Source organism: Phytophthora infestans, genomic scaffold (assembly GCF_000142945.1).
Source record: "Phytophthora infestans T30-4 supercont1.2 genomic scaffold, whole genome shotgun sequence".
Classification (NCBI taxonomy): domain Eukaryota; phylum Oomycota; class Peronosporomycetes; order Peronosporales; family Peronosporaceae; genus Phytophthora; species Phytophthora infestans.
In genome coordinates, this window is record NW_003303757.1 from 5,597,199 (window position 1) to 5,620,662 (window position 23,464).

The window sequence follows — 23,464 nt, forward strand, 5'->3', positions numbered from 1 at the left end:
AGGTGGGGGTCAGGGCACGTAGTCGAAATTGACGAAACGAGCATAAAGAAGAAGTCGAAGAACAAAGTAGGTGCACGCTAACCTGACTTGTGGCTGTTTGGAGGCGTAGCCCGCACGACGAATATGTTCTTCACGAGCGTCATGTACGACGATCGTACAAAACCTCGTCTTTCGGCTTAAATTCGAAAATTTGTCCTTCCAGGGCACGTTATATTTACGCTATCTATTGTTATTGCTTACCCTTTACGAATTTTGGGCTGGTCGCACATTATCAGCGACATGTGGCCGTCTTACGTCACTATAGACGGACGCCACTACCTCGAGAGCAGCCCGTACCTGGAAGATGTGAGCTATTCTCACCAGTGGGTCAACCACTCTACAAATTTTGTCAACCCTGTCAGCGGGGCGCGCACACAGAGGATTGAGGGTGTTTGGGAAATTCGAATAAAGCAGAGGCTAAAGGTATGAAAATAGGTCTGTTTATTCAATGCATCGTGCGTACTAACTATAATTAATATCTATACAGGCATTCCGTGGATACCGGAACCACCTTCTCCCTTCCTTCATTGATGAGTGTCTGTGAAGAGTTTAACTCTCCCCCGCAAGCTCCACTTCACAACAGTTTATAAAAGGTCTAGTCGACGCCATTAAACGTCACTACGTCTGCTACCGTATTCCGTATGTGCTTGCTGACATCCATCTGCACGATTTGTAACTGCACATCAGGAGTAAGTCAACAGTGGTATTCAAAGAAATTAAGAACAGAAGACATAATTGCACGCTGAAATATCTCATTAGAAGATGTCCTCATGTTCTTCATCACTGTCACTACAGTTTAAGTCATCTTTCGATGAAACATCGTCTGCGGTGGCATCGATCAAATTGAATTCTGCCAAAACCGATATCGCCGCGTCGTCGAGCACATCATCAGCTCAATGAGCGTCTCTAACATCTCGAGGCGAGATTGAAGGCATTAAATGTGCCTTCCAACAACCTCTCTCGATAGTCGTAGTGCTCAGATTTGTCCAGGTTGTATGTACGCACTTGCACACTTGTGATCGCGTTTGGGGCTTCAATTTGAGCGCAACATCGCGGACAGTATGAGCTCGATGCTGCTCTCGTAACATATCAATCCACGCTGATCGTAAATTGGTTTTGAACGGCTTTTTTCATGCTTCACCTGCCGGTTGAGAGACAGCTGTACAGAATGGAGGTACTTTCATCAGATGGACATCGATTCCTTTGGCGTACGCTAGCACTTCATCCGTCCAGTGTCCAGAAAAATCGTCTACTAACAGCAAAATTGGCTGCCACGGCGTTGGACGGGTTCCAAAACAATTTTTTAGAAATTTAAAATGAATTTAAATATTCCACCATGCCGTTGGGTTCGCATTGAGCTGCAAATCTGTCGCGCTCATTTTGATTTTTTCTTCTGCTCACACGTAAATTCCAAACCCACGCCTGTACTTCCAGCTGGCTGCATCACCACCTTGAGCTGTAGATCGAGAGCTTTTAAAAACGATGTGTGAAGAGGATATTTAGTCCCGTCTGAGTCTGCTAGCAGCATAACTGTAATCCTCTCTTTGTCTTTACCAGCTCCGCGGACCCAAACAGTTTTTGAACCTGTTTTATTAATTGATTTTTTTGGTAAATATTTAGCTAATAACAATTTTGTGGCTGTGCTGAACTGTCGGTAAATCTGATTGGCTAATTAGTTTTGTCAGTAAAACGATTCCGTCGGCAAGCACATACGAACTACGGTAATACAATTTTATCACTTATTTTTTAGTTTTCATTTTCATTTTTCAAGTTTAAAAAATTAAAAAAATTAACAAATGCGGGGGAAGTATGCATTAGTGCCTGGTCTGGTGCTGAAGATCATGGTGGTGTCATTGACACCACATGATCTTCAGCACCAGACACTGTCATAGCTTGGTTGGGGAGTGGGGGCGTTCGTGAGCTAAACTAGCTGGGGCCATCCAAACGTGAATATGTGAAATGCCCATATGTTAGGTTTTTGATTGGACCAATCTAAATGCAGCTCGTATTGTGATTGGCTAATCTGCTGTGTTTTATCAGAAATCAAATGTCTGTAATTGTTTTGTGATTGGGTATATTTATTAACCAATCATCGTCTAGCAATAGGAAAGACTCACATGTCAATAGGATGAAGCGTGGGCGTGTTGCGACTCGCGGGTCGACGCGCCGTGCGCTGCGACGGAAGAACGTGGTAATGGACGAGGAAGACGAGGAGGAGGCGGCAGATGCTAGCCAAGGCGAAGAAGAAGAAGATGAGGATGAAGCAGACGAAGAAGAGGAGCAGAAGACGCCTCCGCCCAAGTTGACGCGTGCGCAGGCAAAAAAGCGCGAGGCGGAGGCGAATAAAAACAAGAAGAGTGCTCAAAAGAAGTCGAAAAAGGTTAAGACTGAAGTGGAGGAGGAAGACGCTGAGGCTGAAGCGGAAGAAGAGGAGGGCGACGAAGACGATGACGATGAAGAGGAGGCCGACACTGAAGAGCGGCGCAGAGGCGCTCGTGGACGCGGAGGCGGCAGGCGGCAGCTGAGAGGGTCCAAGCCTCCACCTAGGAAGAAGCAGAAGCGGAAAATTATTGACTCGGAAGACGAGGAGGAAGCAGAGGAGGAAGACGACGAAGATGAAGACGAGGAGGAGGAGGAGGAGGAGGAAGAAGAAGCAGAGGAAGGTACGGAGGAAGACGATGATGGAGAAGAAGAGGAGGAAGTGCAGGAAGCGAAGCCTCGGACGAGAAATCTGCGGAAGGAGGAGAGCAAGACGACGCCTCGAGGCAAGACGAGGGCGGCCAAGATCGCTGCAGGGGGGAAGAAGGCGCCGCCTGAGAAGAAGCCGGTGAAGAGACGACAGGCGCCAAAGAAGATCGAAGAGAGTGCTGAGAGTGAGGAGGAAAAAGAGGAAGAGGACCAAGACGACGCTAAGAGTGAAACGAAAGACGAGAAACCGTCGAGCGACCCACCGTCTGCAGCCGCCACGCCGTCCTCGTCGCCTGCGAAACGCAAGGGCTTATCGATTGACACGCTGATGAACGACGCGGACGAGGAAGATGAGCAGGAGGAGCAAGACGACGTTGAAATGACGCCCGCCTCGGCATCTGCGTCGGACGCTGGGGCAGACGCGGACGAAGTTCCGGATCGGCACTTTCGAGAGGCGCTGAGTCGCGCTACGACCGAGCCAAAGCTGATGGAAGTCTTGACGGAAGCGTGTGGTCGTCTGATCCGAGAGAACCGGCCTCCAAGCCGCCTGTTTGCCGTATCCTTACTCGCTACTGTAGCGGAAGACCCGAAGCGATTCAGCCAGCCGGTTGTGCTCAAGTATCTGCTGCGTTTACTGCGGTCGAAGCACTACATTGGCATGAAAGACCCGTCGGACCACGGCAAGAAGCCAAGCGCTGTCACAGCGCTGGGGTCAGGGCATGCATTGGCATCGACGGAATACTATCAGATCTCGCTGCCTGTGCTGGTGACGAACCTCTTGGTGCAGATCATGAAGGAGGTCGACGAGTGGCCGGTGGACAGCGTCAAGGTGTTTCTGGACGACTCGTTGTCCGCTCGCGTGTGGGTGGACCACGAGTTAAGCCGATTGTTTGTTCAAAACGTGAAGACGGTACTGGAGACGGAAGGGACTGAGAAGCAGTCGACGCAGCCTCTCGTTCGGAAGCGTTTCCAGGGATCTGCTGTGGTCCAGGAGATGAGAGATCTCATCACTAATCATATTCGTTCTCGTCTCGTGGAACTGGAGAAGGAAAAGCCTGGAAACACGGGAGGCCCCTCTAGTGTTGGCGGCAACCACGCGGTCCGAAACATGATCATGACGCTGGCTGACTGTGCGAGTGTCGCTCAGGTGCGCGTGTTCGGCGCCGAGAACATGGAGGCGTGGCTGCAGAATCCATCCGTCAAGGGCCAAGCCAAAGATCTGCTCAACAAGATCGTCGCGCTCTGCAAGTCCACAAGCTCTCAAGATATTGCCACGGTGGATCTGCTGCTGAAGCTGAAACTCAAGTCAACTATGTTCCAGCTCAAGGTCGAAGCCATCACACACCTCGTGTGCAATAACCCCGTGTATCTAAAGCGTGCACTGGCGATGTTTATCGCTCGAGAACGCCCCAACAACATGTCACGGGACGTGGACAACATCAAGATGCTGCAGCATATCTTCCGGGCGTCGCGCTCGATGTCAGCGCCGTCTATCCTAGGCAGCTCGGACGATTTATTCTACCGTCGACCCATCGAGCATCAAGGAACTCTTGCTAGTCGAGAATTGGCGCGTGTATTCCGGGAAATGGCCAGCGTCTCGGACGTGGCTCCAGTACTGAAGACAATTGTGCGTAAGATTCTGAAGCAGCTGACGTTCGAGCAGGTGGATATTAAGGCGCTATGCGTTGGGATTCTCGATAACGACGGCCATTATGATGCGCTGGCGGGTGACGCGCGGGTATTGGACTATATGGGGCTCGTGACGGGCGTTGTTTGGCTCATCTTACTGATGCGGGGGGCAGCTGTCAAGAGTCTCCAGCTCCAGCAATCAAATGCCACTAACCGCCAGGGCACAGGGTCCACTCCACTTGGCTCAACTGGCTTGAAGCATGGCGGCACCCAGGCAATCCCTCGGCGTGGATCCAACCCGCCACTCCCCGTGTCCAGAGCGAATAGACTTGGTCCTCCAAAAGGCAAGCAGGTGTTAGGCAAGTCATCTCTTTCATCGAGTCACACCGCAATTGGTGGCGGTAGTACCGCAGCCGCCAGTGGCAGTGGTAGTGGCAATAGCAACACTGCGTTGACGGAAGGCTCGAAGACAGTGAAGATATCTGTATGGGCCAAGGAGGAGCTGCAACAAGCACTTGCATCCGTACAGCGAGAAGCCATCGTCTGCTGCCGTGACGTGTTGAAACACTTTGGACTAAACGGAGACTCGCCGTTCGAGAAAATGCTGTACGAAAGTATCGTGAAGAAGCTGCTTTTCCTCGATATTCCATCGGATGTGCAGCCCACAGAGCACGATCGGACCTGCTTTCAGTCGACGAAAGAAGATATCCCCGTTCACGAAGACTCGCTGGAACTTCTCACAGGTTTATACAACTCATGCAGAGCTATCGACCGCGTGGAAGCTCTGCGGACGCTGGAGACGATAGTCTTCCGTGGTGCTGAGGCTCATATGCATCGTGAAGCGTTGTGGCGTCACCACGAAGACGATCTAGCTGCGTATGCTCAAAACGGCGGAGTGCTTGGCATTGAAGTGAAGAACAATCAGTTCGTCCAGCATCTGCTCAAGCTTGCATTGGTACGCACTCGGAGCTACTTGTCTTATCTCAGTTACGAACTGATTATTTTTCTTATTGATAAAAGTGGCAAGGTACTGGCGACAAGCAGGAGCAAGAATTCTGCCATTCAAGTCGCTTCTGGATTTGTTGCTCCATTTTATTGGTAAGAAAATTAGCGATGGCAGACTCGGGGGAGGACGACTGACACCTGCTTGTTGTAGATCGTTGGGTGCTTCAATCCCAACACCATCGGCACCTTCTTGTGGGAGGAGCTGCCGACACTGCGAGGGTTGATGCAGATGGTCATTACTGGTCGGTACACGTTCCCCGCTATCAGTGCTCCGGATCCATTGCTACTTGGCAAGCACAAAAGTGCGTTCCCTGACTTGATGCAGGGCAATCTGCAGCTGCGAGACTACGAACAGCAGTTGCTGCAGCTTAATCAAGGTGATCCTTCAGTGACTGGAGACCCGTTGATGTTGTTCGATGTCAATGGCTTGGCGCGTCAACCGCCACCAGCGATTCTGGAGCATCTCCGTACTCTGGACCGCAAGTTTAAGCTCGGCATGCGACTTCGACAAAGTCGAAAGAAGGATTTCCTTATGGAGATGGTGGCTGGAAACGACGACAAGAATGCGGTGCAGAACGTCAGTGCTGCGGCGAACAGCGCGTGGTGGATTGCAGACATCGTGTGCGAAGACCTCGACACTGTGCAGTATCTACCGTACGGATGCTTGTGCCAGTTATTACTTCTTGCAGTACGTCCCAACAACACCATCAACAGATCCGACTCGCAAGCTCAAGTGCCTCTAAACCAACCAGCACTGGCTCAGATCATCCCACGTCTGCTCACCAAACTGCGTGAGTATCTTGCTGGTGGGAACGACAAGTCGAAAGTGGCGTCAAATGTTGTCTTGTACTATCTCGAGTGTCTGAATTCTCCCGAGCTGTCGACGCGACGAGTGGCTGCTCATATTCTGTATCTGCTGACTGCACCTCGCAGCGTTGAGGAGCTTTCGGAAGAGATCCATCAAGTTGTTGTCTCGTCTGGTGCACCGAGCACACAGAGCTTCTCGTGGCTGCGTGAGTTGGCGAAGCTTCCCTGCTATAGCAGTGTCCGCAGCAAGATTTTCCGCTCGCTAGAGAATTTACTTGAACTGGAGGCGTCAATCCCGTCGCTTCGTATGTGCATGAAGGCGCTGTATGACTTCTCAAAGGATGGCAGCAATGCCGCCTACGAAGTGGGAGATATCAAGAAGGATGAAGATGATAATCACCCCCAGAAGTCCGCTATTGAGCAGTCACTGCTGTTGGCGGGGGCGTTTGGGAGGCTACTTGCGGGACGTGACTTGGTGGCGACTCTGTTGCTCAAGGATCTCGACATCTTCGCCGTCACAGTGGAAGTGATCTGGCGTGCGATTGAGTCGCAACTGGAAATTGCTCCGCAACTTAAGGCAACGTCTGGCATCAGCTTCTCAGACTGCAAAGTGTTTTACGTGACAGATGGCGCCAATACTATCCGCGAGATCAAGCTCCCTCTCGCGATTATTCACGGCGCTATCCAGGTGCTTTGCTCGCCACACGCTCACACAGATTCATCGACAACAGGTTCGTCAGACGACAGAACGGCCACGTGCTTGGCGAGGATAACGCAGAGTTTGTTCCCGAAAGCGACGTCGAATACTGCGATTTTGTCGAGCACAGGACTCATCGCAACGAAGGATTCGCGTCTCTATCCAGACCATTTGTTGACCAAACTTGCAGCCGCAGCTTCTCCCACGACGGCTCATCTCTGCGCCACTGCGGTGCGTGCGATGTCAATGGAATCTCTGTGGAACCTTCTGGAGCAGTCAGCGTTAAGCGAGCAGTGTCTAGAGATGGCGTTGCTTTCAGCTGTAGAAGCAACGAAGAAGAACGAAAGCAAGGCTGTGTCTAGTCTTGTAGCCGTGACCAAGGCGTCGGACATCTCGATTGCAGCCGACACAGTCCTGATGCAGCTGAGTGCTTACGACCTGGTCCCCAATCTTTCGTCTGTCGTGTCGGAGAAACTGAAGTTACTACGCGAGTGGCTTCAGGAGCGAAGCGGGTCAAACAGCAGCATGACGACCGATGCAGATGATGAAGAAGCACTCCTGCTCTCGGAAGGCTTCACTTCCTTCAAGATCCAGACGAGTAAGGCTAGCTCCACAGCCACTATGGGCTCGTTTTACACAGAACCGATGGAGGAACCACCCAAAACGTCCGTCGGCTCTACAACTGAGAGCACTAGAACGGATTTGGAGGTATTCAAAGACGTCTACGCTGGTACCTCGCAAGTGAAAGATGATGGGACTGCAACTATTCCGTTGTTGGACGATGTAGTGAAGGAGCTGAAGCGAAGCTCGAGCACTGGATCGTTGCCTAATGTGATCGCCCCTGAAGACTTTGTCTATGCCGCCAGTCAAGCAGTTGATAGGTCGTGTCCGAACAGTGGGGACTCTTCTTCGCATTCTCCTGCTGACCTGTGGACACTACACATGTCGTTACTGCACTTTGCAAGGTCATGTTGCACCTCCGCTGCTGCTGCTGCTGAGCTGGCCAAGGCATTGCTTCTAGTCGTGAGCCACCTGCCAACCTGCTCTAGTGCTACTCACCGCAAGGAATGCAGCGGATTTGTACGTCGTGCTTTGGAGAACCTGGGCGAAGGCTTCGCTGGGTCTTACTCGGCTTGTGTCAGCTTCGTTCGCCACCTAGTGCAAGCCTCCAGTACTGAAGGTCTTTTCCTTCTTGATGATCGAACGATAGCGCTAGATGTCTACACGGTGCTGGAGCTGGTGGTTAAGTTTATCGAGCGCAGCGTTGCACGATGGAAAGCCAAGAATGTTTCTCTTCGTCTGGATGCGATGGCACTGCATAGTCTTGTGGTCCTAGTTAAGGAAGTGGAAGTACTCAAGCGGACTCAAGGGATTAGCGCGGAAAAGTCGACTGGGTCTTGTGCTACTGACCTATTGACGAGTATAGCGCACGATCAAGCTGATGACACGACGATGCTCAACCTGCTGGACCCGATCATGACTGCGGACCCACATCTAGGAAACCTTGGCGACGTCGTGGCGATCCATGGAGATGTGAAACGTGAACTCATCGGGGTATGAACAGTGCAATGTAAGTAACTGGTATGTGTTTCTTACTAATCACTTTGTTCGGATGCAAATGCAGGCCTTGTACTTCCAGAACCCCAAGGTCGTGGCTGGATTACTCGACACGCTGAATCCAAACTGGGAGTCGCTTGTAAACTTCGATCTTCATGGGGATCAGCACCAGCTGGCCATTCGGGATCGCAATCTGCTGTCCCAAGTGGACGATATTCTGCGCGATCTGACACGGGACGGCAGTGAAGTGGTGGAGCGATTCCGAGAGCTGACTCGATGTCATCCTATGCTGGTGCTCTCACGCTTCCCTCGACAGCTCATGCAGCACTTTGGGACGGTCTCGCTGTCCCAACTCTATCTCAACACGACGTTCTTTCAAAATGTACGCTTGTCTTCGAGGATGCAGCCAGCTTCGATAGCAGCTAACTCGCTTGTTGTTGTTAGATTCTCAGTGCTATGCAGATCATGCGGCCACACATGCGTCACAGACCAAGCGTATTGGAGCCATTCTGCCATTTCTTGTTCGAGATCCTGCGTGTCATAGCCGACCACCATGCCGTCGAGTTCCACCAGCTCGTCTCTCACACCTGGGAATTCTTCTACGACGCGTTGGAAGCTGACTTTGACTTCGCCAGTGAGCTGGTCTTCTCAGCCCCACGTGTTATTCTGCTGGAAAGTATGTACGAGTCGCAACCAGAGTCTGTGGCGTTTGGGGAAGTCATGGCTCAGCGTCATAACGAATGGAGCTTGCGTACGACTCTGGAGTCCATTCGAACAGGCCGTAAGCACCACGGAGCTTCGAGTCAGCAACAACAAGTCGAGCAGTTGTTAAGTCGCATTGAGAGCCAAGAACTTGCGTCTACTACAGGTAAACCATTGACGGAGCGGACGGATATGAGTGCTGTTACACAAGGACTTCAAGCGATCGATTCCTTGTGCGCGAAGACGGACCAGGGCGCGTCTGTGGTGGCATTACTGCGACGTTGCGCTGCTCCTGTGGCTTCACTTCTGGCGACGGAGACGGTGACCAAAGCCGTCATGGCTACATTATGCCAGACGTTGCTGAATCTTATGAAGTATGACTCGGTCTGTGTCGATGATGTCATGCGTCACTACGTCCAGTGTCTGCGTGTTGTACGACCTGGGTTAAAGGAAGCGGCAGTGAATACGGTTCTGGATTTCCTCGTCTTTGCCGATGCCCGACAGAGGAGACAGATCCTGCAACAACTCTTCGATGATCCGAGTGAAATCGCGAAGAGTAAACTTGGAGTTTATCTCAGGAGCGCAGCGTTCCGAACGACTCTCCTAGTAGCGTCGAAAACATGAATGCAGCGATTGTAAATGGGGTTTCTAAAGGTGTTCGTTTAGTCTTTCTTCGTCGACTTGGCAGTAGAAGACTGCGAAGTGGCGTTGATAGTGATACTGACGAAAATTCCAGCAGCATGACCGATCAGCGTGCCGTACACACAAGTCAGTGGCCATTGCTACAACAATGTACCAATAAAGTTAGCTGGGTATACGAGAAACATCTCTAGAGTTTGGTTCATCGTACCTGCCACGGTCGATCCCAGTCGAGAGGAATGGGGAGAGCGCCAACGTAGGCTCCAAGCATGGCACCAATGGACGAGCACACGACATACAGCTCCTGCGAGTTGCTGACACTGCATACCACACAGTCAGTAACAGAGAATAATCTCTCACAAACCTCAACGTACCTGAGCGCCAGAAGCAGATCAAGCCACTTGCGGGGTGCACACCCCAAATGCAGCGCTAATGGCATCGTCACACAGCTCGAGAGCAATACAGCCAACAACAGCGTCTGTATCCACAAGCTAACAACACAAAAAAGATAAGTGTAAAAATGTTTTTTTAGCTATAGTATGAAGACTAAAGACACGTACTCGATCACAGGAGCTCCGAACAGAACCACAGCCACATGAAACACCAATGATCCCACTACGAGACCCAAAATTCCTCCAAGAATTTGATTGGCGGGTGGTTGGTCCGGAGAACGGAGAATCACCAGGTTCAAGACGAATAACAGCCCGACGATGGCGGCCACTACAGGCACAAGGCCGCTCAAAACGGCATCTTCCAGGTGCTGGTCGTACCTACAATTCCAGTTTCAGCATCGACTTAGTACTATTAGTCACGACAATACGGCAATTATTGTCTATTGCGTACAGTAGCACGGGGAGATAACGCGCTAGCGCGCAGGGCAGTACGAGCTGCAGGGACTTGGCGACCAGCGGCATGAAGAGCGACGATGATGAAGACGCTGTGATTATGAAGGACACACTTGTATCTTACAGCATTTATCCTAACATTTTAATCAATTTTAAAGGATGATTGTTGAAATTCGATATGGCTAAGGATATCTACGTGTTATGTGCGACTTTGATCCCACACTTTCTGAGACGTCCCACGCGATGGCGTTCACCAACGAGAAGCGGTGGCCAGCGAGTTTCAGGCACGATAAACTGGAAGAGAAAGCCCCCGCAATGAACGCAATAGCTGCGTGGCCCACCAGCTCCGCCGCCAACTTTTCTAGACTCCCACAAGAGCCAGGAATCAAGATGGTAACAAGTCTTTGACTGCCTTTGTGGACCTAAAACAGTCACGTGATAATATCGGTGTGATGATTTTCTTTGTGAACGGCAGATCATGACTCCTAAAGCTTATTATGCTACACATGACACTATGCCACCTCCAAACCAAGGTTTGGACGACGTTGATTTATGAAAATTTGAGCTGAAACTAACACTAAAATCTATAGTGATAATTGTGACATCTACGCACAGTGTCATGAGGGAGCAATACCAAGCTGCAGACCGCAAAGTAGGCGACGCATAATGCAGTAGAATTCTTTTTATTTATTGACATTACTTTGTGTTGCTGAAGGTTTCTGGCAAAAGAGGAGGCGGAGAGCAGAATTCGTCGAGTCCTCGGCCGCCGAAGCAGCTTCGGCCTTGTGAGTGACAAGGATTTACCGAGCTGTGGCTGGAATGATAGCTGTGTAGGAGGAAGACGCGAGTGAATCATTTAATTTATAGACGGCTATGAACACTGAAAACGGGAGACACGGAAGAGTTTGGCCACAAGCTCAGGAGTCAAAATCGCACAGCGAGTCTAAGGCGTGCGGAGACAGAAGAGTGTCGGTCCAATTCAGCAGTTTGTTGAGCTCTTCTTCGTCCACGGACTCGTCTAGATCGATGTCAGCAGCATTTGACGGAGCGGAGATCGTAGGAGACACGATAGGAGCTTGATTTGAGGGATCTTCTTCTGGAACCTCGTCTGTCGATATGCTTAACGTGCTCAGAGGTGGCAGTTTTAAAGGAAGCGAGGCCTTGGAGCTGGAACTGTCACCGAGCAAGGTCGCAGCACTGGCTGGAGCTGCAGAATGTATGGGTGGCAATCCGACGCTGGCTTTGTCGACCTTCTTCGTCTGCGGTTCAGCTTCCGGTGCAGCTTGTCCTGTTGCGTCATTGTTACCAGCTTCTTTGATCCACGTCGCGAACATTTTCTTTCGTTTCTGCACCTGCTCCAACGCCGTGAGTTTCTTGCCTTTCTTCGGCCTCGGGGGCTTGAAAGGAGCCCTAGATGAGCTTGGATCGTGCGTCTCCTGGTTGTTCTCTCTTGTCTTTGTTCGTCGCTGCACAACACCAGTCTCCCTCCCACTCCTGTGACTTGTTACTGACCTCGTTGATGCATTAGACACACTTGATCGTGCAGACTCCGGTCGACTGGAGTATCGGGTGCTAGCTTCTGAGCTCACGCTGCTGTTTGATCGCGTCAAACGTCCATTCCTCGACCCTGTGCTCGATCCACTCGTTCTCGACTTTGCAGCAAGCAGCATCGAAGGAAGCTTCGCCACCAACGGCTGCATGAGCTCTCGAATCCTATCATCGTCTCCTGGAGCTAGTTGGCCACTCAGCGTGGCCTCCCATTCCTGACGCAGTCTCTGAATCGCATCGTCCTGGATCTTGGCCAGGCGATACTCCTGCCATGGCCCAATGTACATGACTCTGAGCCTTCGCACTGCAGCAAAATACCCCTCGACTTCTTCGCATCGTTTCGTATGCTATCAATAGATTCGTCATAAGAACAAAGTAGTAATCATGCGTCTGCCGCAATCGTACTTAACGTTTCATCGTCCTCGCCGCTCATTACTCAATCCGAAGACCATGACACTCATCCGAGTGCTCAAGGATAAGGCGCCGGTGCTGGTACTCAGCGGCCTGTGCGCGGGCGCAGCCTATGCTGTGTACTACGCACACCACCAGCAGATCGCCGAGAAGAAGGTGCGTGTCAATTCAGCCAGCTCAGTTCTCTATTGATTGACTTAAACCTGCTGCTAGGTGATGCGCCAAGGTGTGATCAACGACATCAAGCGAGACAGGATCAAGCGGAGGGAGATGCAACTAGAACAACAACAGTAGACGAATATCGACGTGTGCAGCCAGTATATAAAAAACTGAAGGTGTTGTTGTCGCTTCGATTAATGCTGTCTTGTTAGTGACTTTTGGATGGTTTTTAGAACGTCGACGCAGCGATCTCGGTCGATGTAGTCGTATTTGAGCAGCATCTCATCGGACCAGTACTGAATAAACGCATCCACTTCCGTTGCGTCCAGTGCAAACAAAGCGCCGCAGTCTTCACTCGCTGCAGAGTCATCGCTTCCGCCCAGTACCTTCGTGACACGTTGGAGAAACAGTCGAGACTCCTCTTTAAAATCTGCTAGGATCTTGCAGGCGTACCAGCAAACAAGCAGCTCCAGTGGATATTGTAGCAAGCAGCACACGTGATCAGCACTGCAGGAGCGGAGCTGGGGTCGTGATAGGAACCTCTCGAGCTCTTCGAAGAACGGCTCCATGTCTTGTATGCCACTGAAGCGCACGAAATCCGACGTTGTAGACAGCTCAACGAGCTCCAGTGTAGTCAGCGTACTGGCGATTAGCTCTGTGGCTTGCTCAAACCTCACCAGGTTGTCATCTGAGTGGTTGTCCAAGGCGACGTTAACGGCGACGATAACTACTTGCCAAATCGACGTCGAGGCTTGAGGCGATGTGCCGCGATTAGGATTCAACGCCAGACGACGGAACAAAGCCACTTGTGAGGGCAACAGAGCTATGAGCTGCAGTTCGTCTTGCCCTCGAGCAATGTTGGATGTGACCCACGTAGTTAGCCACGCCTTAAGGAGGCCGTATGCGTCGCCTTGGAATTCTACATGCAAGTACAGATCGGTCACGTAGCTGGTGAATGTGCGCTCCCAACGTCTCATAGCTGCAGAGGGCTCCTCCAAGAACGACTGCGAGTAGACCAGAGCCCCTGACAACCAGCGCACGAACGGCATAAAGAGCTGGACTGGAGGTAGCGTCACAGCTTGCGAAGCTTCCACTTCAGCGTTCCAAATCTCAGACACACGCACGCGCACTGCTTCGGACGTTCTCTTATTGATTGTACGTTCACGCGTCCAGGACGCACCGCTCTCTTTAATACGCAACCTTGTACACTTTGTCCAGTTTAACACACCTAGCAAGTCCGTGTCAGTGGTGTGAGTACCACTGCTGATTTCTCTACTAGAAGCGATGGAAAGTAATTGCAGCACGTTTGTAGACATCCATCGCAACCTGTCGAGCATCTCTCCGTCCACGTCCGCATAAGCGCCAGCACTTCGACTCGAGCACGCAACTAGCGCTGTGTTGAGCAACGCACCCAGCCAGAATGCCTCCCGGAGCACTCTCTCACCTATGCCAGCACGCAGGATGTCCTCCAACTTCGTTACCAACAGGTCAGCGCGTAGAGTGCCTTCACAGAACTCAGTCTTCAAGATATACTCGAAGAAATGAGGCAGCCATGTCGTCGCAGAGCTCTCGTCAAACAGCAGCTCCGACCATGAAATTCCTCCTTCAAAGATAGAGGTAGAATCTGCCAGAAGCTTCAGCGTATTCTCCTGATAAATCAGAGCTTTGGCGTGTCTGGCATGAGTCTTGAGTTGGTTATCGTCCACGTCTTCATCTTGCTGATTTAGAGCAGAACCCGAGAACTCTAACCCCCTCAGTGGTGAGCTCAGAGTCGCCACTGCTGCTTCTGGTAGCAGCACCCTGCCATTCTTCTGAGCGATCTTCAGGAGGTGTTCAAACGCGTCTGGAGAGCGACACTTGATCGTCGCTTTGACCAGCAACGTTGTCAGAGTCTCGAGGTCCGGGAAGGCTGCAGCCGATAGATATGAATGCAGCGCCATCTCCACTCGAACAGCTGATGGCAACGCTGATCTGGCAGTAGGGTCTAGAAAAGCCCCACGCTGCCTGTTGGTCGGTCTTCCAGCTTCCTTCACAAACGCTTTCAACGCATAAACAAAGTGCGAATCGAGTGGCGTCATGAGCAGAAAGCGCATGCTATCGAACTCGTTCGGGAACCATCGAATCAGCCGTGTGCACAGCAACGACAGCTCCATCCGCGATTCCTTGCAAGCGAAAGATGCACCGTAACTCTCAACGAACGAGAACCATCGCTCCAGTTGCTGCCTTAACTCGATCATTGTCCCAATCGAATCTTTCATGCGGCCCATCAACGCACGCGTCTGAGCTAAGTCAGCAAATTTTACCGCACGGAGAAGACGCTGGAGCACCTCACTGGAATGCGATACAAGCTCAGTAATAGACGCTACCGTTGGACCCTCGCTGACGTGCTCCACGCCAGCTTTAACGGTGGAAAGCACTTTGAAAAGTCTCGCTTCCAGTGTCGCCGGACAGTTTGGGGCGCTCTGTAGCACGTCTGCTGCATATTCCAGCACTTCACTGCTCTCTTGATGCAATATTTCCGTTCTCTCGAAGCATTCAACAAGTTCCGGGAGCATTTCCAGCTCAATCATGGCTTTAAAGCCCCATCTATTAGCTCTAGTGGGCGGTTCTTTTGTGTGAGTACGTTGGTACGCGTCCCAAGCCTCACAAAACCGCATCAAGGGTGCAAGATACGAAGACGTTGGCTCGCTTTCTTTTAAGATGGCGTTGACAGCATGGACAATACCGGTGAATAGCTGCTGTCCAGTCTTTCGTCTTTTTGGATTTGATTTGCCCGTGGACTTCATGCCAGAGACCAGCGCAGGAAACAGCAGATTCCTCGTGCCTCGTTGACAAAACTCGTCTTTTGAGCGTAAATTTGTACTCGATCTAAGCAGCTGTGCGATAAGGCTGGAAACCCAGTCTTCTCCAAGCATTGTCATCATCCGAGCGAGTGTTTGACGAACTGCAGCACGGCTACTATCATCACGAATAAGCTGTCGCTGTATAGCGCCATAACTCGATATACTTCTGCCTCCAGTTGCAATAACTCCGTGCATGATAACACGACAATAGCTCCTGAACGCTTTCAAGAAGGCGTCACGTCCACGCACTACCATGGAACCGCTGGAATCGATATCAAGCACACACTTCTCGAGAAAGAGACACCAGTTGATTCCTTCCTGAGTTGAATCGCTCACTGAGGTTTCACTGCTAAGCTGAGACATCAGAGCATCCCAATGCTTCGTGAAATCGCCACCTTGCTGTTGGTTATTACCAGGTCCAGCGAAAATCCTGCACAGGATGAACAGCAGTTCCAGTGGCGAGGATGACCCGAGTTCGTGTCGGGCCTTCGGAGCGTGTAATAGTTCACTTAAATATGATCGGAGAATCCGCTTTGATGACGCTGCTCCAGTGCGTCTTAGCGCCGTAAATTGAGAGAGTGCGTCACTATCATCTCCCACGCTATTCCAAACATGTGCAAACGAAGTGAAAATATCAGACGTATCAGCGACTAACGAGCGAATTATCTCCACGACAATGCGAAAACCCGGTAGATGAGAGATCCCTTCATTCAGACCAGGCAGCACAACACTAGCAAACGCGTCTGCTTTCGAACAGTGACGAACAGCGTCGGCCAACGTGAGTTGTTGGTTTTGCACAACATCCTTGAGCTCTCGCTCCCAGACACTCGTCCACATCTTCCAATAAACTTCATTCTGATCCTCCAAGTTCCCGAAATCTCGACATATACGCTCATAGGTTGCAATCGACATCGATGACTTAGCACCTGCATGTTTCACCGAAATGAGGGATCTCTTCCTCCTCTTCCCACTCTTCATACTCTTCGTCAATCCAGCAACAGGCAACGAATCCCAAAAAGCCGACAATGCAGCCATCGCCTTATTACTTGCATATCTAGCCCCATTTTTCTCCAATATCCTCGCAGTCTGCTGCGTGCACTGCACAAGAAACTCCCATCCTCCATTTTTTGACCTGAAGGCCTCAGAACCAGCTCCACCTCGACAAAACTCACAGCTCTTGTCCATCTCGTCTGGTGTCTCAGCCTTTTTATCGTCTGATCTCGTCCTTGCTCGTTTTTTCGGCGGCTCACTGGATCCACCCGTTGCTGTGGCCTCTAGAACCTCTTCGAGTATCTTCTCACAGACCTGCTGGATCCAGCTCTGTACCTTCGTCTCCAGACACTTCGCTCCTTGTTCTTGTAATGCGAAACCCAGTAGCAGCATTCGTATCCTCAAAGGCAGCAGTCTGCCAGCGATAACACGCCGTAGAACGTCGAGAGACTCGAGTTTCACGACATTTTCCATGAATTCCGCCTCTCCGACTTTCAACAGCTCGCATTGAGCCAATTTTTGACATAGCGAAGCGAGACAAAGTGTTTTGTACTCTTGAACGTCGCCACTTTGTTGCGCAATGCTCCGTTTCTTCCGTTTGCGAGGTGTTTGCGGCGTTTTGGCCATTTCTAAGGCAATGGACCTGAATTCGGCCAATACGTGGCGCTTTAGTACCGGAAAGCGCGCTAAATAACGCCAATCGAGCGGTGCTGCTTGCTGCAGCATGCACTCGCACATAATATGTGAGGAAGATGCGCACAATGCGGTGCCAGGCTCCGTGAAGATCCCGCGCACGCCTCGGTCCAGCGATGCCAATGCCACATCCATGACAATAAGAATTTCAATTTTAGATGTTTCAAAAATTAATTTGCGCTTGTTGCTTAAGTTGCCTGAAAACATCAACGTTATGCTGTACCACACAGTATACCGTTTCATTATACTGTTTTATCCTGCGAATGCCTTGCTTCCATAGCTTGAAGGTAGGTGAGTGTGCTCATGACTGTCGCTCCGAACACTGAGATGAACAACATACACCCGACACAGCAGCACATGACTGACAGACGGATGCACATTCTCGGTCCGACCAGCACCTTAAGCATAGCAATCGGGTTAGCCGTAAACCGCATCCGTCCCACAGGTGGAGGCAGATACGGGTTAAGATTTGGGGCGTTCTGACCCTTCCCCACTGGAGACGCCAGGGCTTCCTCCTCTGGAACAATTAGCACCGAGATTCCAATACGCCCCATCTCCATAGACACCGCAGCTTCACGGTCCGTAAAGTAGATTGGAATCCACTCGGCATCGTCTGGAAGGCGACCAAGACCCATGAAATCCAGCAACCCATTGAGTGCAGCTTCCGCGTCAGCCTCATCTTTCTGCTGCTTACGCTCCGCCAACGTCGGTTCTCGACGCTTCTGAATACGTTTTCGAGATTGTTTCTTCGGCTTCTCACCTAGTAAGGCATTGTCTTCACGAGGTGATAGCGTGACAGCAACATCTTTCTCGTCTTCACTGCTATCAAAGCTTTCACTGGTATTTCCACCTTCCGTGGCATCTCTTGAGGTGTCGGGTATCTCTCCAGGTATAATTGACTGTCGTGCTAGACGTTTGAGCTCAAGAAACGGAGCCACCGAGCGATTCGTCTCGTACGCTCGACGCAGCCATTTGTACAGATCCAACTGGGCCTCTCCTAACACATCGTTCCACTTGAGAACGTCCTTGTCCCATAGCTGAACATGAAGACGCGCGAGCTCTGGTGACCGAGGAGGAAACTCGGTCTTCATGACTAAACGCCAATTCCAACACGGTTTCCCATTCGAGCATCGCCAATGCGTGTCGGTGCTTTCGGCTCGACTACTACCGGAAACACCCCAGCTTTCCATCCACGCTTTGACGAAGTAGTCGTTTATCTCGCTTTGACTTTGGTCCTGTACATTCTCCGCTCGCCAGACAACCACACGCACCTCAAATGTCTTTGGAGCTGGCAGGGAGATGTCGACAGGGTCGATGCGAGCGGCTTCTTGAGTCGCCAGGATATCCACCCAGAGCTGCAAGAAACCTTGAGATGTGGTGCGATTCTGTGGGACGTACAGATGTCGATACTCTATGGGCTTCAGTCGCTTCTCCGACGCGTTCGCTGCTCCGATCTCCTGCCACTCACGATGGAACCAACGTTCCTCCAGATCAATCGTGGTAGACCCGATCAGCTGATCCGAGACCAGACCTCGATCCCAAACGTTGATGTCAAGCTGAGAGGCTCCGGGTAAAGTCGTCTCCACTTCAAACATGCGGAAGAACTCTGGCTTTAACGTGTTGATACAAGCGTTCGAGCGATCGTTGATCCGGTTACTACCCAGCTTTAAGCGGAGATATGGGTCGGAATAGCCATTGGCGTTCTTGGCCTGCAAGTTCTGTCCTCGAAGCACGTAAACGCGAACGACGACGCGTTGAGGTCCGTCCTGAAGTCGTTGGAGCTCGAGATGTTCTTGCTTTGCTCGCTCTTCTTCTTGTGAACGAGATTCGCTCTTAGCTCTCCGTTCCATGACTGTGATTCGTCCTTTAAAGACTCCTGCTCGAAGTTGCACTTTTACTCGCTCGAAACTTAACAGCGATGGACGTGACAGTACGGGTCGGTGGAGCTGATAGGTTTCAAGAGCTGGGCTGGAAAAATACTTCTCGAGCTCCTCACCTCCATACTGGGAAATCCACCAATCTCGACCTGGAAGATAAGGAGCGCGGTGCTGCTCTTGGTCACGACTGCTACTCCTCGGTGAGCCAAGAACAGATCCTCGTCGGTCATTGGATGGTCGATGTGAGAGTAGTAATGCTGCTTTACTAGCATTGTAGCGTCGTTCTTCCTCTCGACGGCGTTGTTCGATCAAGGCGGGATCGGTATCTTCCAGTGTGTAAATGCTACTGACTCGTGCGTGAGATTGTAACACCGAAGGAAGAACGAGATCCCCAACGCCAGTGCCATCATCCAAGGGATATTCCGTCTCCTCTTCGGGTTGACCTTCATCGAACAGAAACTCCGTCTCGCTTTCTTCGTTTTCTGCTCCAGATTTCACGTCCTTCTCTCTCTGTTTGCGTTTGGATGGACTTCTGAACGGAGACCCAGAGCCCTCCGCAATCTCGACACGATACGTTGGACTCCATGGGAGTTTGTCCGCTAGATCTACGATACAGGAGGCCAACGTTGTCTTACGTAGACCTCCGAGTGTTGTGTCACACACCCGGATTTGCAGTTGAGGGGCGTAAAGCGTGTCAACTGGAAGCTTCACATGCGCAACGATACGATCCAAGAAGTTTGCATTCTTGCTGCTAGATCCCGTCGCAGACTGAGTACGCTTCACACTGGAACCATCAACAAAATACCCTCCCACGAGTTCGAACTCGACGTGAGGTCGTCGAACTCCTAAAGTGTTGAGAGCCTTGAGATGTCGGACACCGAGCGCAACAATATCCAGGTTCGCTTCCACAAATTTCGGTGTGATTGCGGCTGGCGAGCGAAGAATTCCAGGCGGATCTGACCCCGTGTGGTCGATGTACTGGATCGCAACCAGTAGTTGACCTGCGGATCCTCCAGCTTGTTCTGCCAGTAACAGACTCACAGAAGTGGAGGATCGACTTCGAGGCTTTTTCAGCTCATACCAACGCGGTTTCGGCGATCCAGCGGTGGCTACAGATCGCACAGCTGAAGCTAAAGACAGCCGCAATTCTCCCAGAACCCCAGCTGCATTTCCATTCGTGTCTTGTACTTGTACGACGATCTCGGGTGTGTACACCACGTCAGAAGCCGGAACACTCGCAAGGAATACTAGAGACTCGTAGAAAAGAGGGGCTGGAGTGTTTTGACACGCTTTTGTTCGTTTCTGCTGGCCACAACAGCGAACAATTACTCCAGGACTAGGCACACGTGCCACATGAGCCGGGGACTCGAGCCCACGAGCCTGGAAAATGTGCACGCAAATCTCCCGATGCACTCGGGGGAATCGAAACGGAGCGAAAAACTCGGTACTGTCACCGTCGGTAGCCCAAGGATGTTTCGTAGCCATTTCCACTCGACCAAAGCCTAAACGAAGCAAAAGAACTCCTGGATTCTGTGTCCGCTCAAGCGCGTGTCTTGTTTGGCGACGAGCGATCTCTTCTCGTAGAACAACCCACTGACATTTCCCTGTAAAGCCACTTGCAAATAACTTCTCAGCGCGGATGCGTGCAAAGCTTACACTCACGAACTCCTCCTTCCGACTTGCAACCCCCACAGAGCGACTTAGAGTGACGATAATGTCTGGAATTTGGGTCAGATCGGCCGGTAATTCCAGCGCAGATCCATGCTCCGCACACTGCTCGAACGTGGCAGTTCCGTCCTTCGCAACCTCTTGGCTTTCAAACGTGTTGGTGTAAGGACCTAGTGAAAGCGTCACACGAACGTGGGAAGCGCCTCCCATCAATGCACTTGATGAGCTTCTCGGCAGCTCGACGCCACAGTACAAAGCTCCTCGAAGCGTGTACTTGACTGTCTTGGGTATGCTACGCTCCAACCGTTCACGCTCTTCTGCAGACATTGGTTTAGTGTGCATTTTCTCGCCATCTTCTGGTCTAGGAGACTCCACGCGAACTGTGGATAATAGAACGCGACCACGATACGTCGAGCCAAGCTCGGCATGCCGAGAAACTAGCTGCTTGCGCTTTGGATTTGTCCCTCGCAATGGAGGGCCATAGAGATTGTACCAACGAGGTGCAGCCGCTTGAAGTCGTTGCTGTTCTTCCTCAAGTTCCATCTTCTCAAGAGTTGTAGTCTCACTCAACTCTTCTTCAAAATATTCGTCGTCGCTGTTTCCAAACATGAATTTTGTTTTCCGTGGACTGTCGGGGGATTTTAAGCTAGTTAGATTCGCCATTATCTCCGCTGGAACTTGTAAGAAATCTTGTGAAGCCACTCCAACCAGTTCGTTTGGAGATGTGAGGTCTCGATCCCATATCGAGATGCCAATGTGTCTTGAGAACGTAGGGATTCGTACAGGCAGCCAGAGCTCCTCGTAGAAATCGGGGGCCAGGTTCCCACGTCCTTTGACGGTCACAACCGAGGTCTTACACGGCGCGTTGGCCGCAAATACAACTTTTACGAACGCGTCGATGCCCTGAGCTCCAATCAACAGCCCTCCCGTATCCATGGCAGGTAGGTGCTCAGCTCGTAGCACTCTTACAACAAGAAACTGCAGCTTGAGCTCGATAGCAGGAGGAACCAGAACAAGTGGAGTGATCGTCGTCGGTTGGTCCCTATCTTCTGGTAGTTTTTCACCGGTTGTCTCGGCAAGCTCCTGCTCGACTTCGGCTTCACGGTCATGTACTCGCAGTGCATCACCAGGCCCCAGAAGCACCACACTAACCAAGAGAAATCCCTGGATTCCTCGATCTTTCGCGCTCAAATTGTCATGAACAGCGATCCATTGACGATACAGTTCATGATGAGGCTAGATAAAAGGTACAACTACGTCAGGTCACCATCGAAAAAGTAGAAATATAAGCAAGGTTTGACGTACTTGGGTGTATACAGAGAGACAGTCGAGCTGGTAGATGCCAATTAAGTTGTCTCGGAGCACTCTTTCCTTGTCGTAAACAGAGATCTGATCAAGGAACAAGCAATAATTTAGGATATAGTGCAGCTTTTTAGGCTCCTTAGACGCAGAATTTACCTTAATCGACGCTTCTCGTAGCTCGTGACGACCAATATTCGTGAAATTAAAGAACAGAACTTCATCAAACACACAGCCGAGCGTGTCGTATTTTGTTGACGTCTTCTTCGACACACCCATGATGTCCACTTGGCAGTACGGATCCGAAGTCCCGCTCAACTACAGTAGTAAGAAAAGAATCAGCTTAAGAGTTCCGTTGGAGAACTCAAGACAGCACGTCAAACTTACATTCTCTCCTTTGAGATCCCTCGCTTCGATGACATGCACTTGCACTTGGTAATCCCCTTGTTTCAACGACGCAATGACAGCTGCAGCCTCTCGCTCCTGCTCTTCTCGTCGCACAAGAGCCCTCGTCCGAGCATCAGCTTCTTCTTCCGTCTCGTCCTCCTGTCCTACAAGCAGATCCGCAAGTCCCGCGTCCACCGCCCCATGCTCCAACTCCGCAGCAGCTGACCCTGCTTGGAACAGCTCTTGGTCGTTAGCTTTCGTGTACACCAACGCCACCTTAAGTTCCAGTTCTGCCCCCGTCAATTGCCCCGCAACGCCCTTGTCTCGTAACTGGAACCAGCGCTGCGTTGTCATCCCCGGCAGACTAGCGATCTCGGCCGAGGAGATCACGACCTGACCGATAAAGTGCATATTAATTGGCAGTCGGTCGCGTACAGACACCGTAACACCTGTGGTCCAGTCCACAGCTCGGAAAGCGAAGACTTCGTGCCATCGAGGTTCTCGAGTCTTGGTCATGACGCTGGTCTTGTACTCGACACCCAGCGAAGACAACTTGACGTAGCAGCTGAGAGTGTCTCGAAATGCAGAAGGCTGCAGGTGACGAGCTTGCAACACGGTGATCACCAACGTATTTGGCAGCGTATCATCTTTTAAAATGATTAATTAGCATTTGGGTGCAGTCAATTTAAGATTAGATAAGTTATTACATGTACCTGCGTCTTCGGCGAGACGAATCTCTTGAGGTAGGATCTCCACTGGCGCGTCTTCAAAATCGTCGACATCACTGCTTTTGCTCATAGATGCAGACCTGGAGCGCAACATGGCTGGATAATGCTCGATGGCGTATCTTCCGAGGATACATGTATCTGAAACATGACCTTTCAAATCTGAAAATATGACCTTTCAAGAACGTGCGGTCGTCAGCTAATCAAATGACGTAATAGCCAATCAAATGAAAAAGAGAAGAAGAGAACGAAAATG

At 51.0% G+C, this 23,464-nt stretch overlaps 6 protein-coding genes across 6 annotated transcripts; 2 read left to right on the plus strand and 4 right to left on the minus strand.

The window, feature by feature from the left end:
* Positions 1-2,167: 2,167 nt before the first annotated feature.
* Positions 2,168-9,748, plus strand: PITG_02016 (integrator complex subunit, putative; the record flags this gene model as incomplete). Its single annotated transcript, XM_002908549.1, has 8 exons — positions 2,168-2,702; positions 2,751-3,220; positions 3,320-5,311; positions 5,377-5,454; positions 5,513-7,585; positions 7,658-8,419; positions 8,490-8,804; positions 8,867-9,748. 8 exons carry the CDS (start codon positions 2,168-2,170, stop codon positions 9,746-9,748), a joined length of 7,107 nt encoding a protein of 2,368 aa, XP_002908595.1.
* PITG_02017 (uncharacterized protein) lies at positions 9,208-10,688 on the minus strand (the record flags this gene model as incomplete). The annotated part of the gene is made up of 5 exons (XM_002908550.1): positions 9,208-9,906; positions 9,975-10,083; positions 10,138-10,254; positions 10,324-10,533; positions 10,607-10,688. 5 exons carry the CDS (start codon positions 10,675-10,677, stop codon positions 9,787-9,789), a joined length of 627 nt encoding a protein of 208 aa, XP_002908596.1.
* Positions 10,689-10,851: 163 nt separating this feature from the next.
* PITG_02018 (uncharacterized protein) lies at positions 10,852-11,495 on the plus strand (the record flags this gene model as incomplete). Its single annotated transcript, XM_002908551.1, has 4 exons — positions 10,852-11,001; positions 11,084-11,141; positions 11,199-11,260; positions 11,324-11,495. The coding sequence occupies 4 exons, from the start codon at positions 10,852-10,854 to the stop codon at positions 11,399-11,401; spliced, it is 348 nt and encodes a 115-aa protein (XP_002908597.1).
* A 30-nt stretch (positions 11,496-11,525) lies between these two features.
* PITG_02019 (uncharacterized protein) lies at positions 11,526-12,443 on the minus strand (the record flags this gene model as incomplete). The annotated part of the gene is made up of 5 exons (XM_002908552.1): positions 11,526-11,698; positions 11,807-11,815; positions 11,915-12,053; positions 12,141-12,165; positions 12,262-12,443. 5 exons carry the CDS (start codon positions 12,441-12,443, stop codon positions 11,526-11,528), a joined length of 528 nt encoding a protein of 175 aa, XP_002908598.1.
* Positions 12,444-12,920: 477 nt separating this feature from the next.
* Positions 12,921-15,650, minus strand: PITG_02020 (uncharacterized protein; the record flags this gene model as incomplete). Its single annotated transcript, XM_002908553.1, has 3 exons — positions 12,921-13,039; positions 13,082-13,804; positions 14,003-15,650. 3 exons carry the CDS (start codon positions 15,648-15,650, stop codon positions 12,921-12,923), a joined length of 2,490 nt encoding a protein of 829 aa, XP_002908599.1.
* A 1,825-nt stretch (positions 15,651-17,475) lies between these two features.
* On the minus strand, positions 17,476-23,281 carry PITG_02021 (dysferlin-like protein; the record flags this gene model as incomplete). The annotated part of the gene is made up of 7 exons (XM_002908554.1): positions 17,476-19,572; positions 19,660-21,343; positions 21,476-22,033; positions 22,103-22,186; positions 22,256-22,414; positions 22,484-23,130; positions 23,197-23,281. The coding sequence occupies 7 exons, from the start codon at positions 23,279-23,281 to the stop codon at positions 17,495-17,497; spliced, it is 5,295 nt and encodes a 1,764-aa protein (XP_002908600.1).
* Between the last annotated feature and the right edge of the window lie 183 nt (positions 23,282-23,464).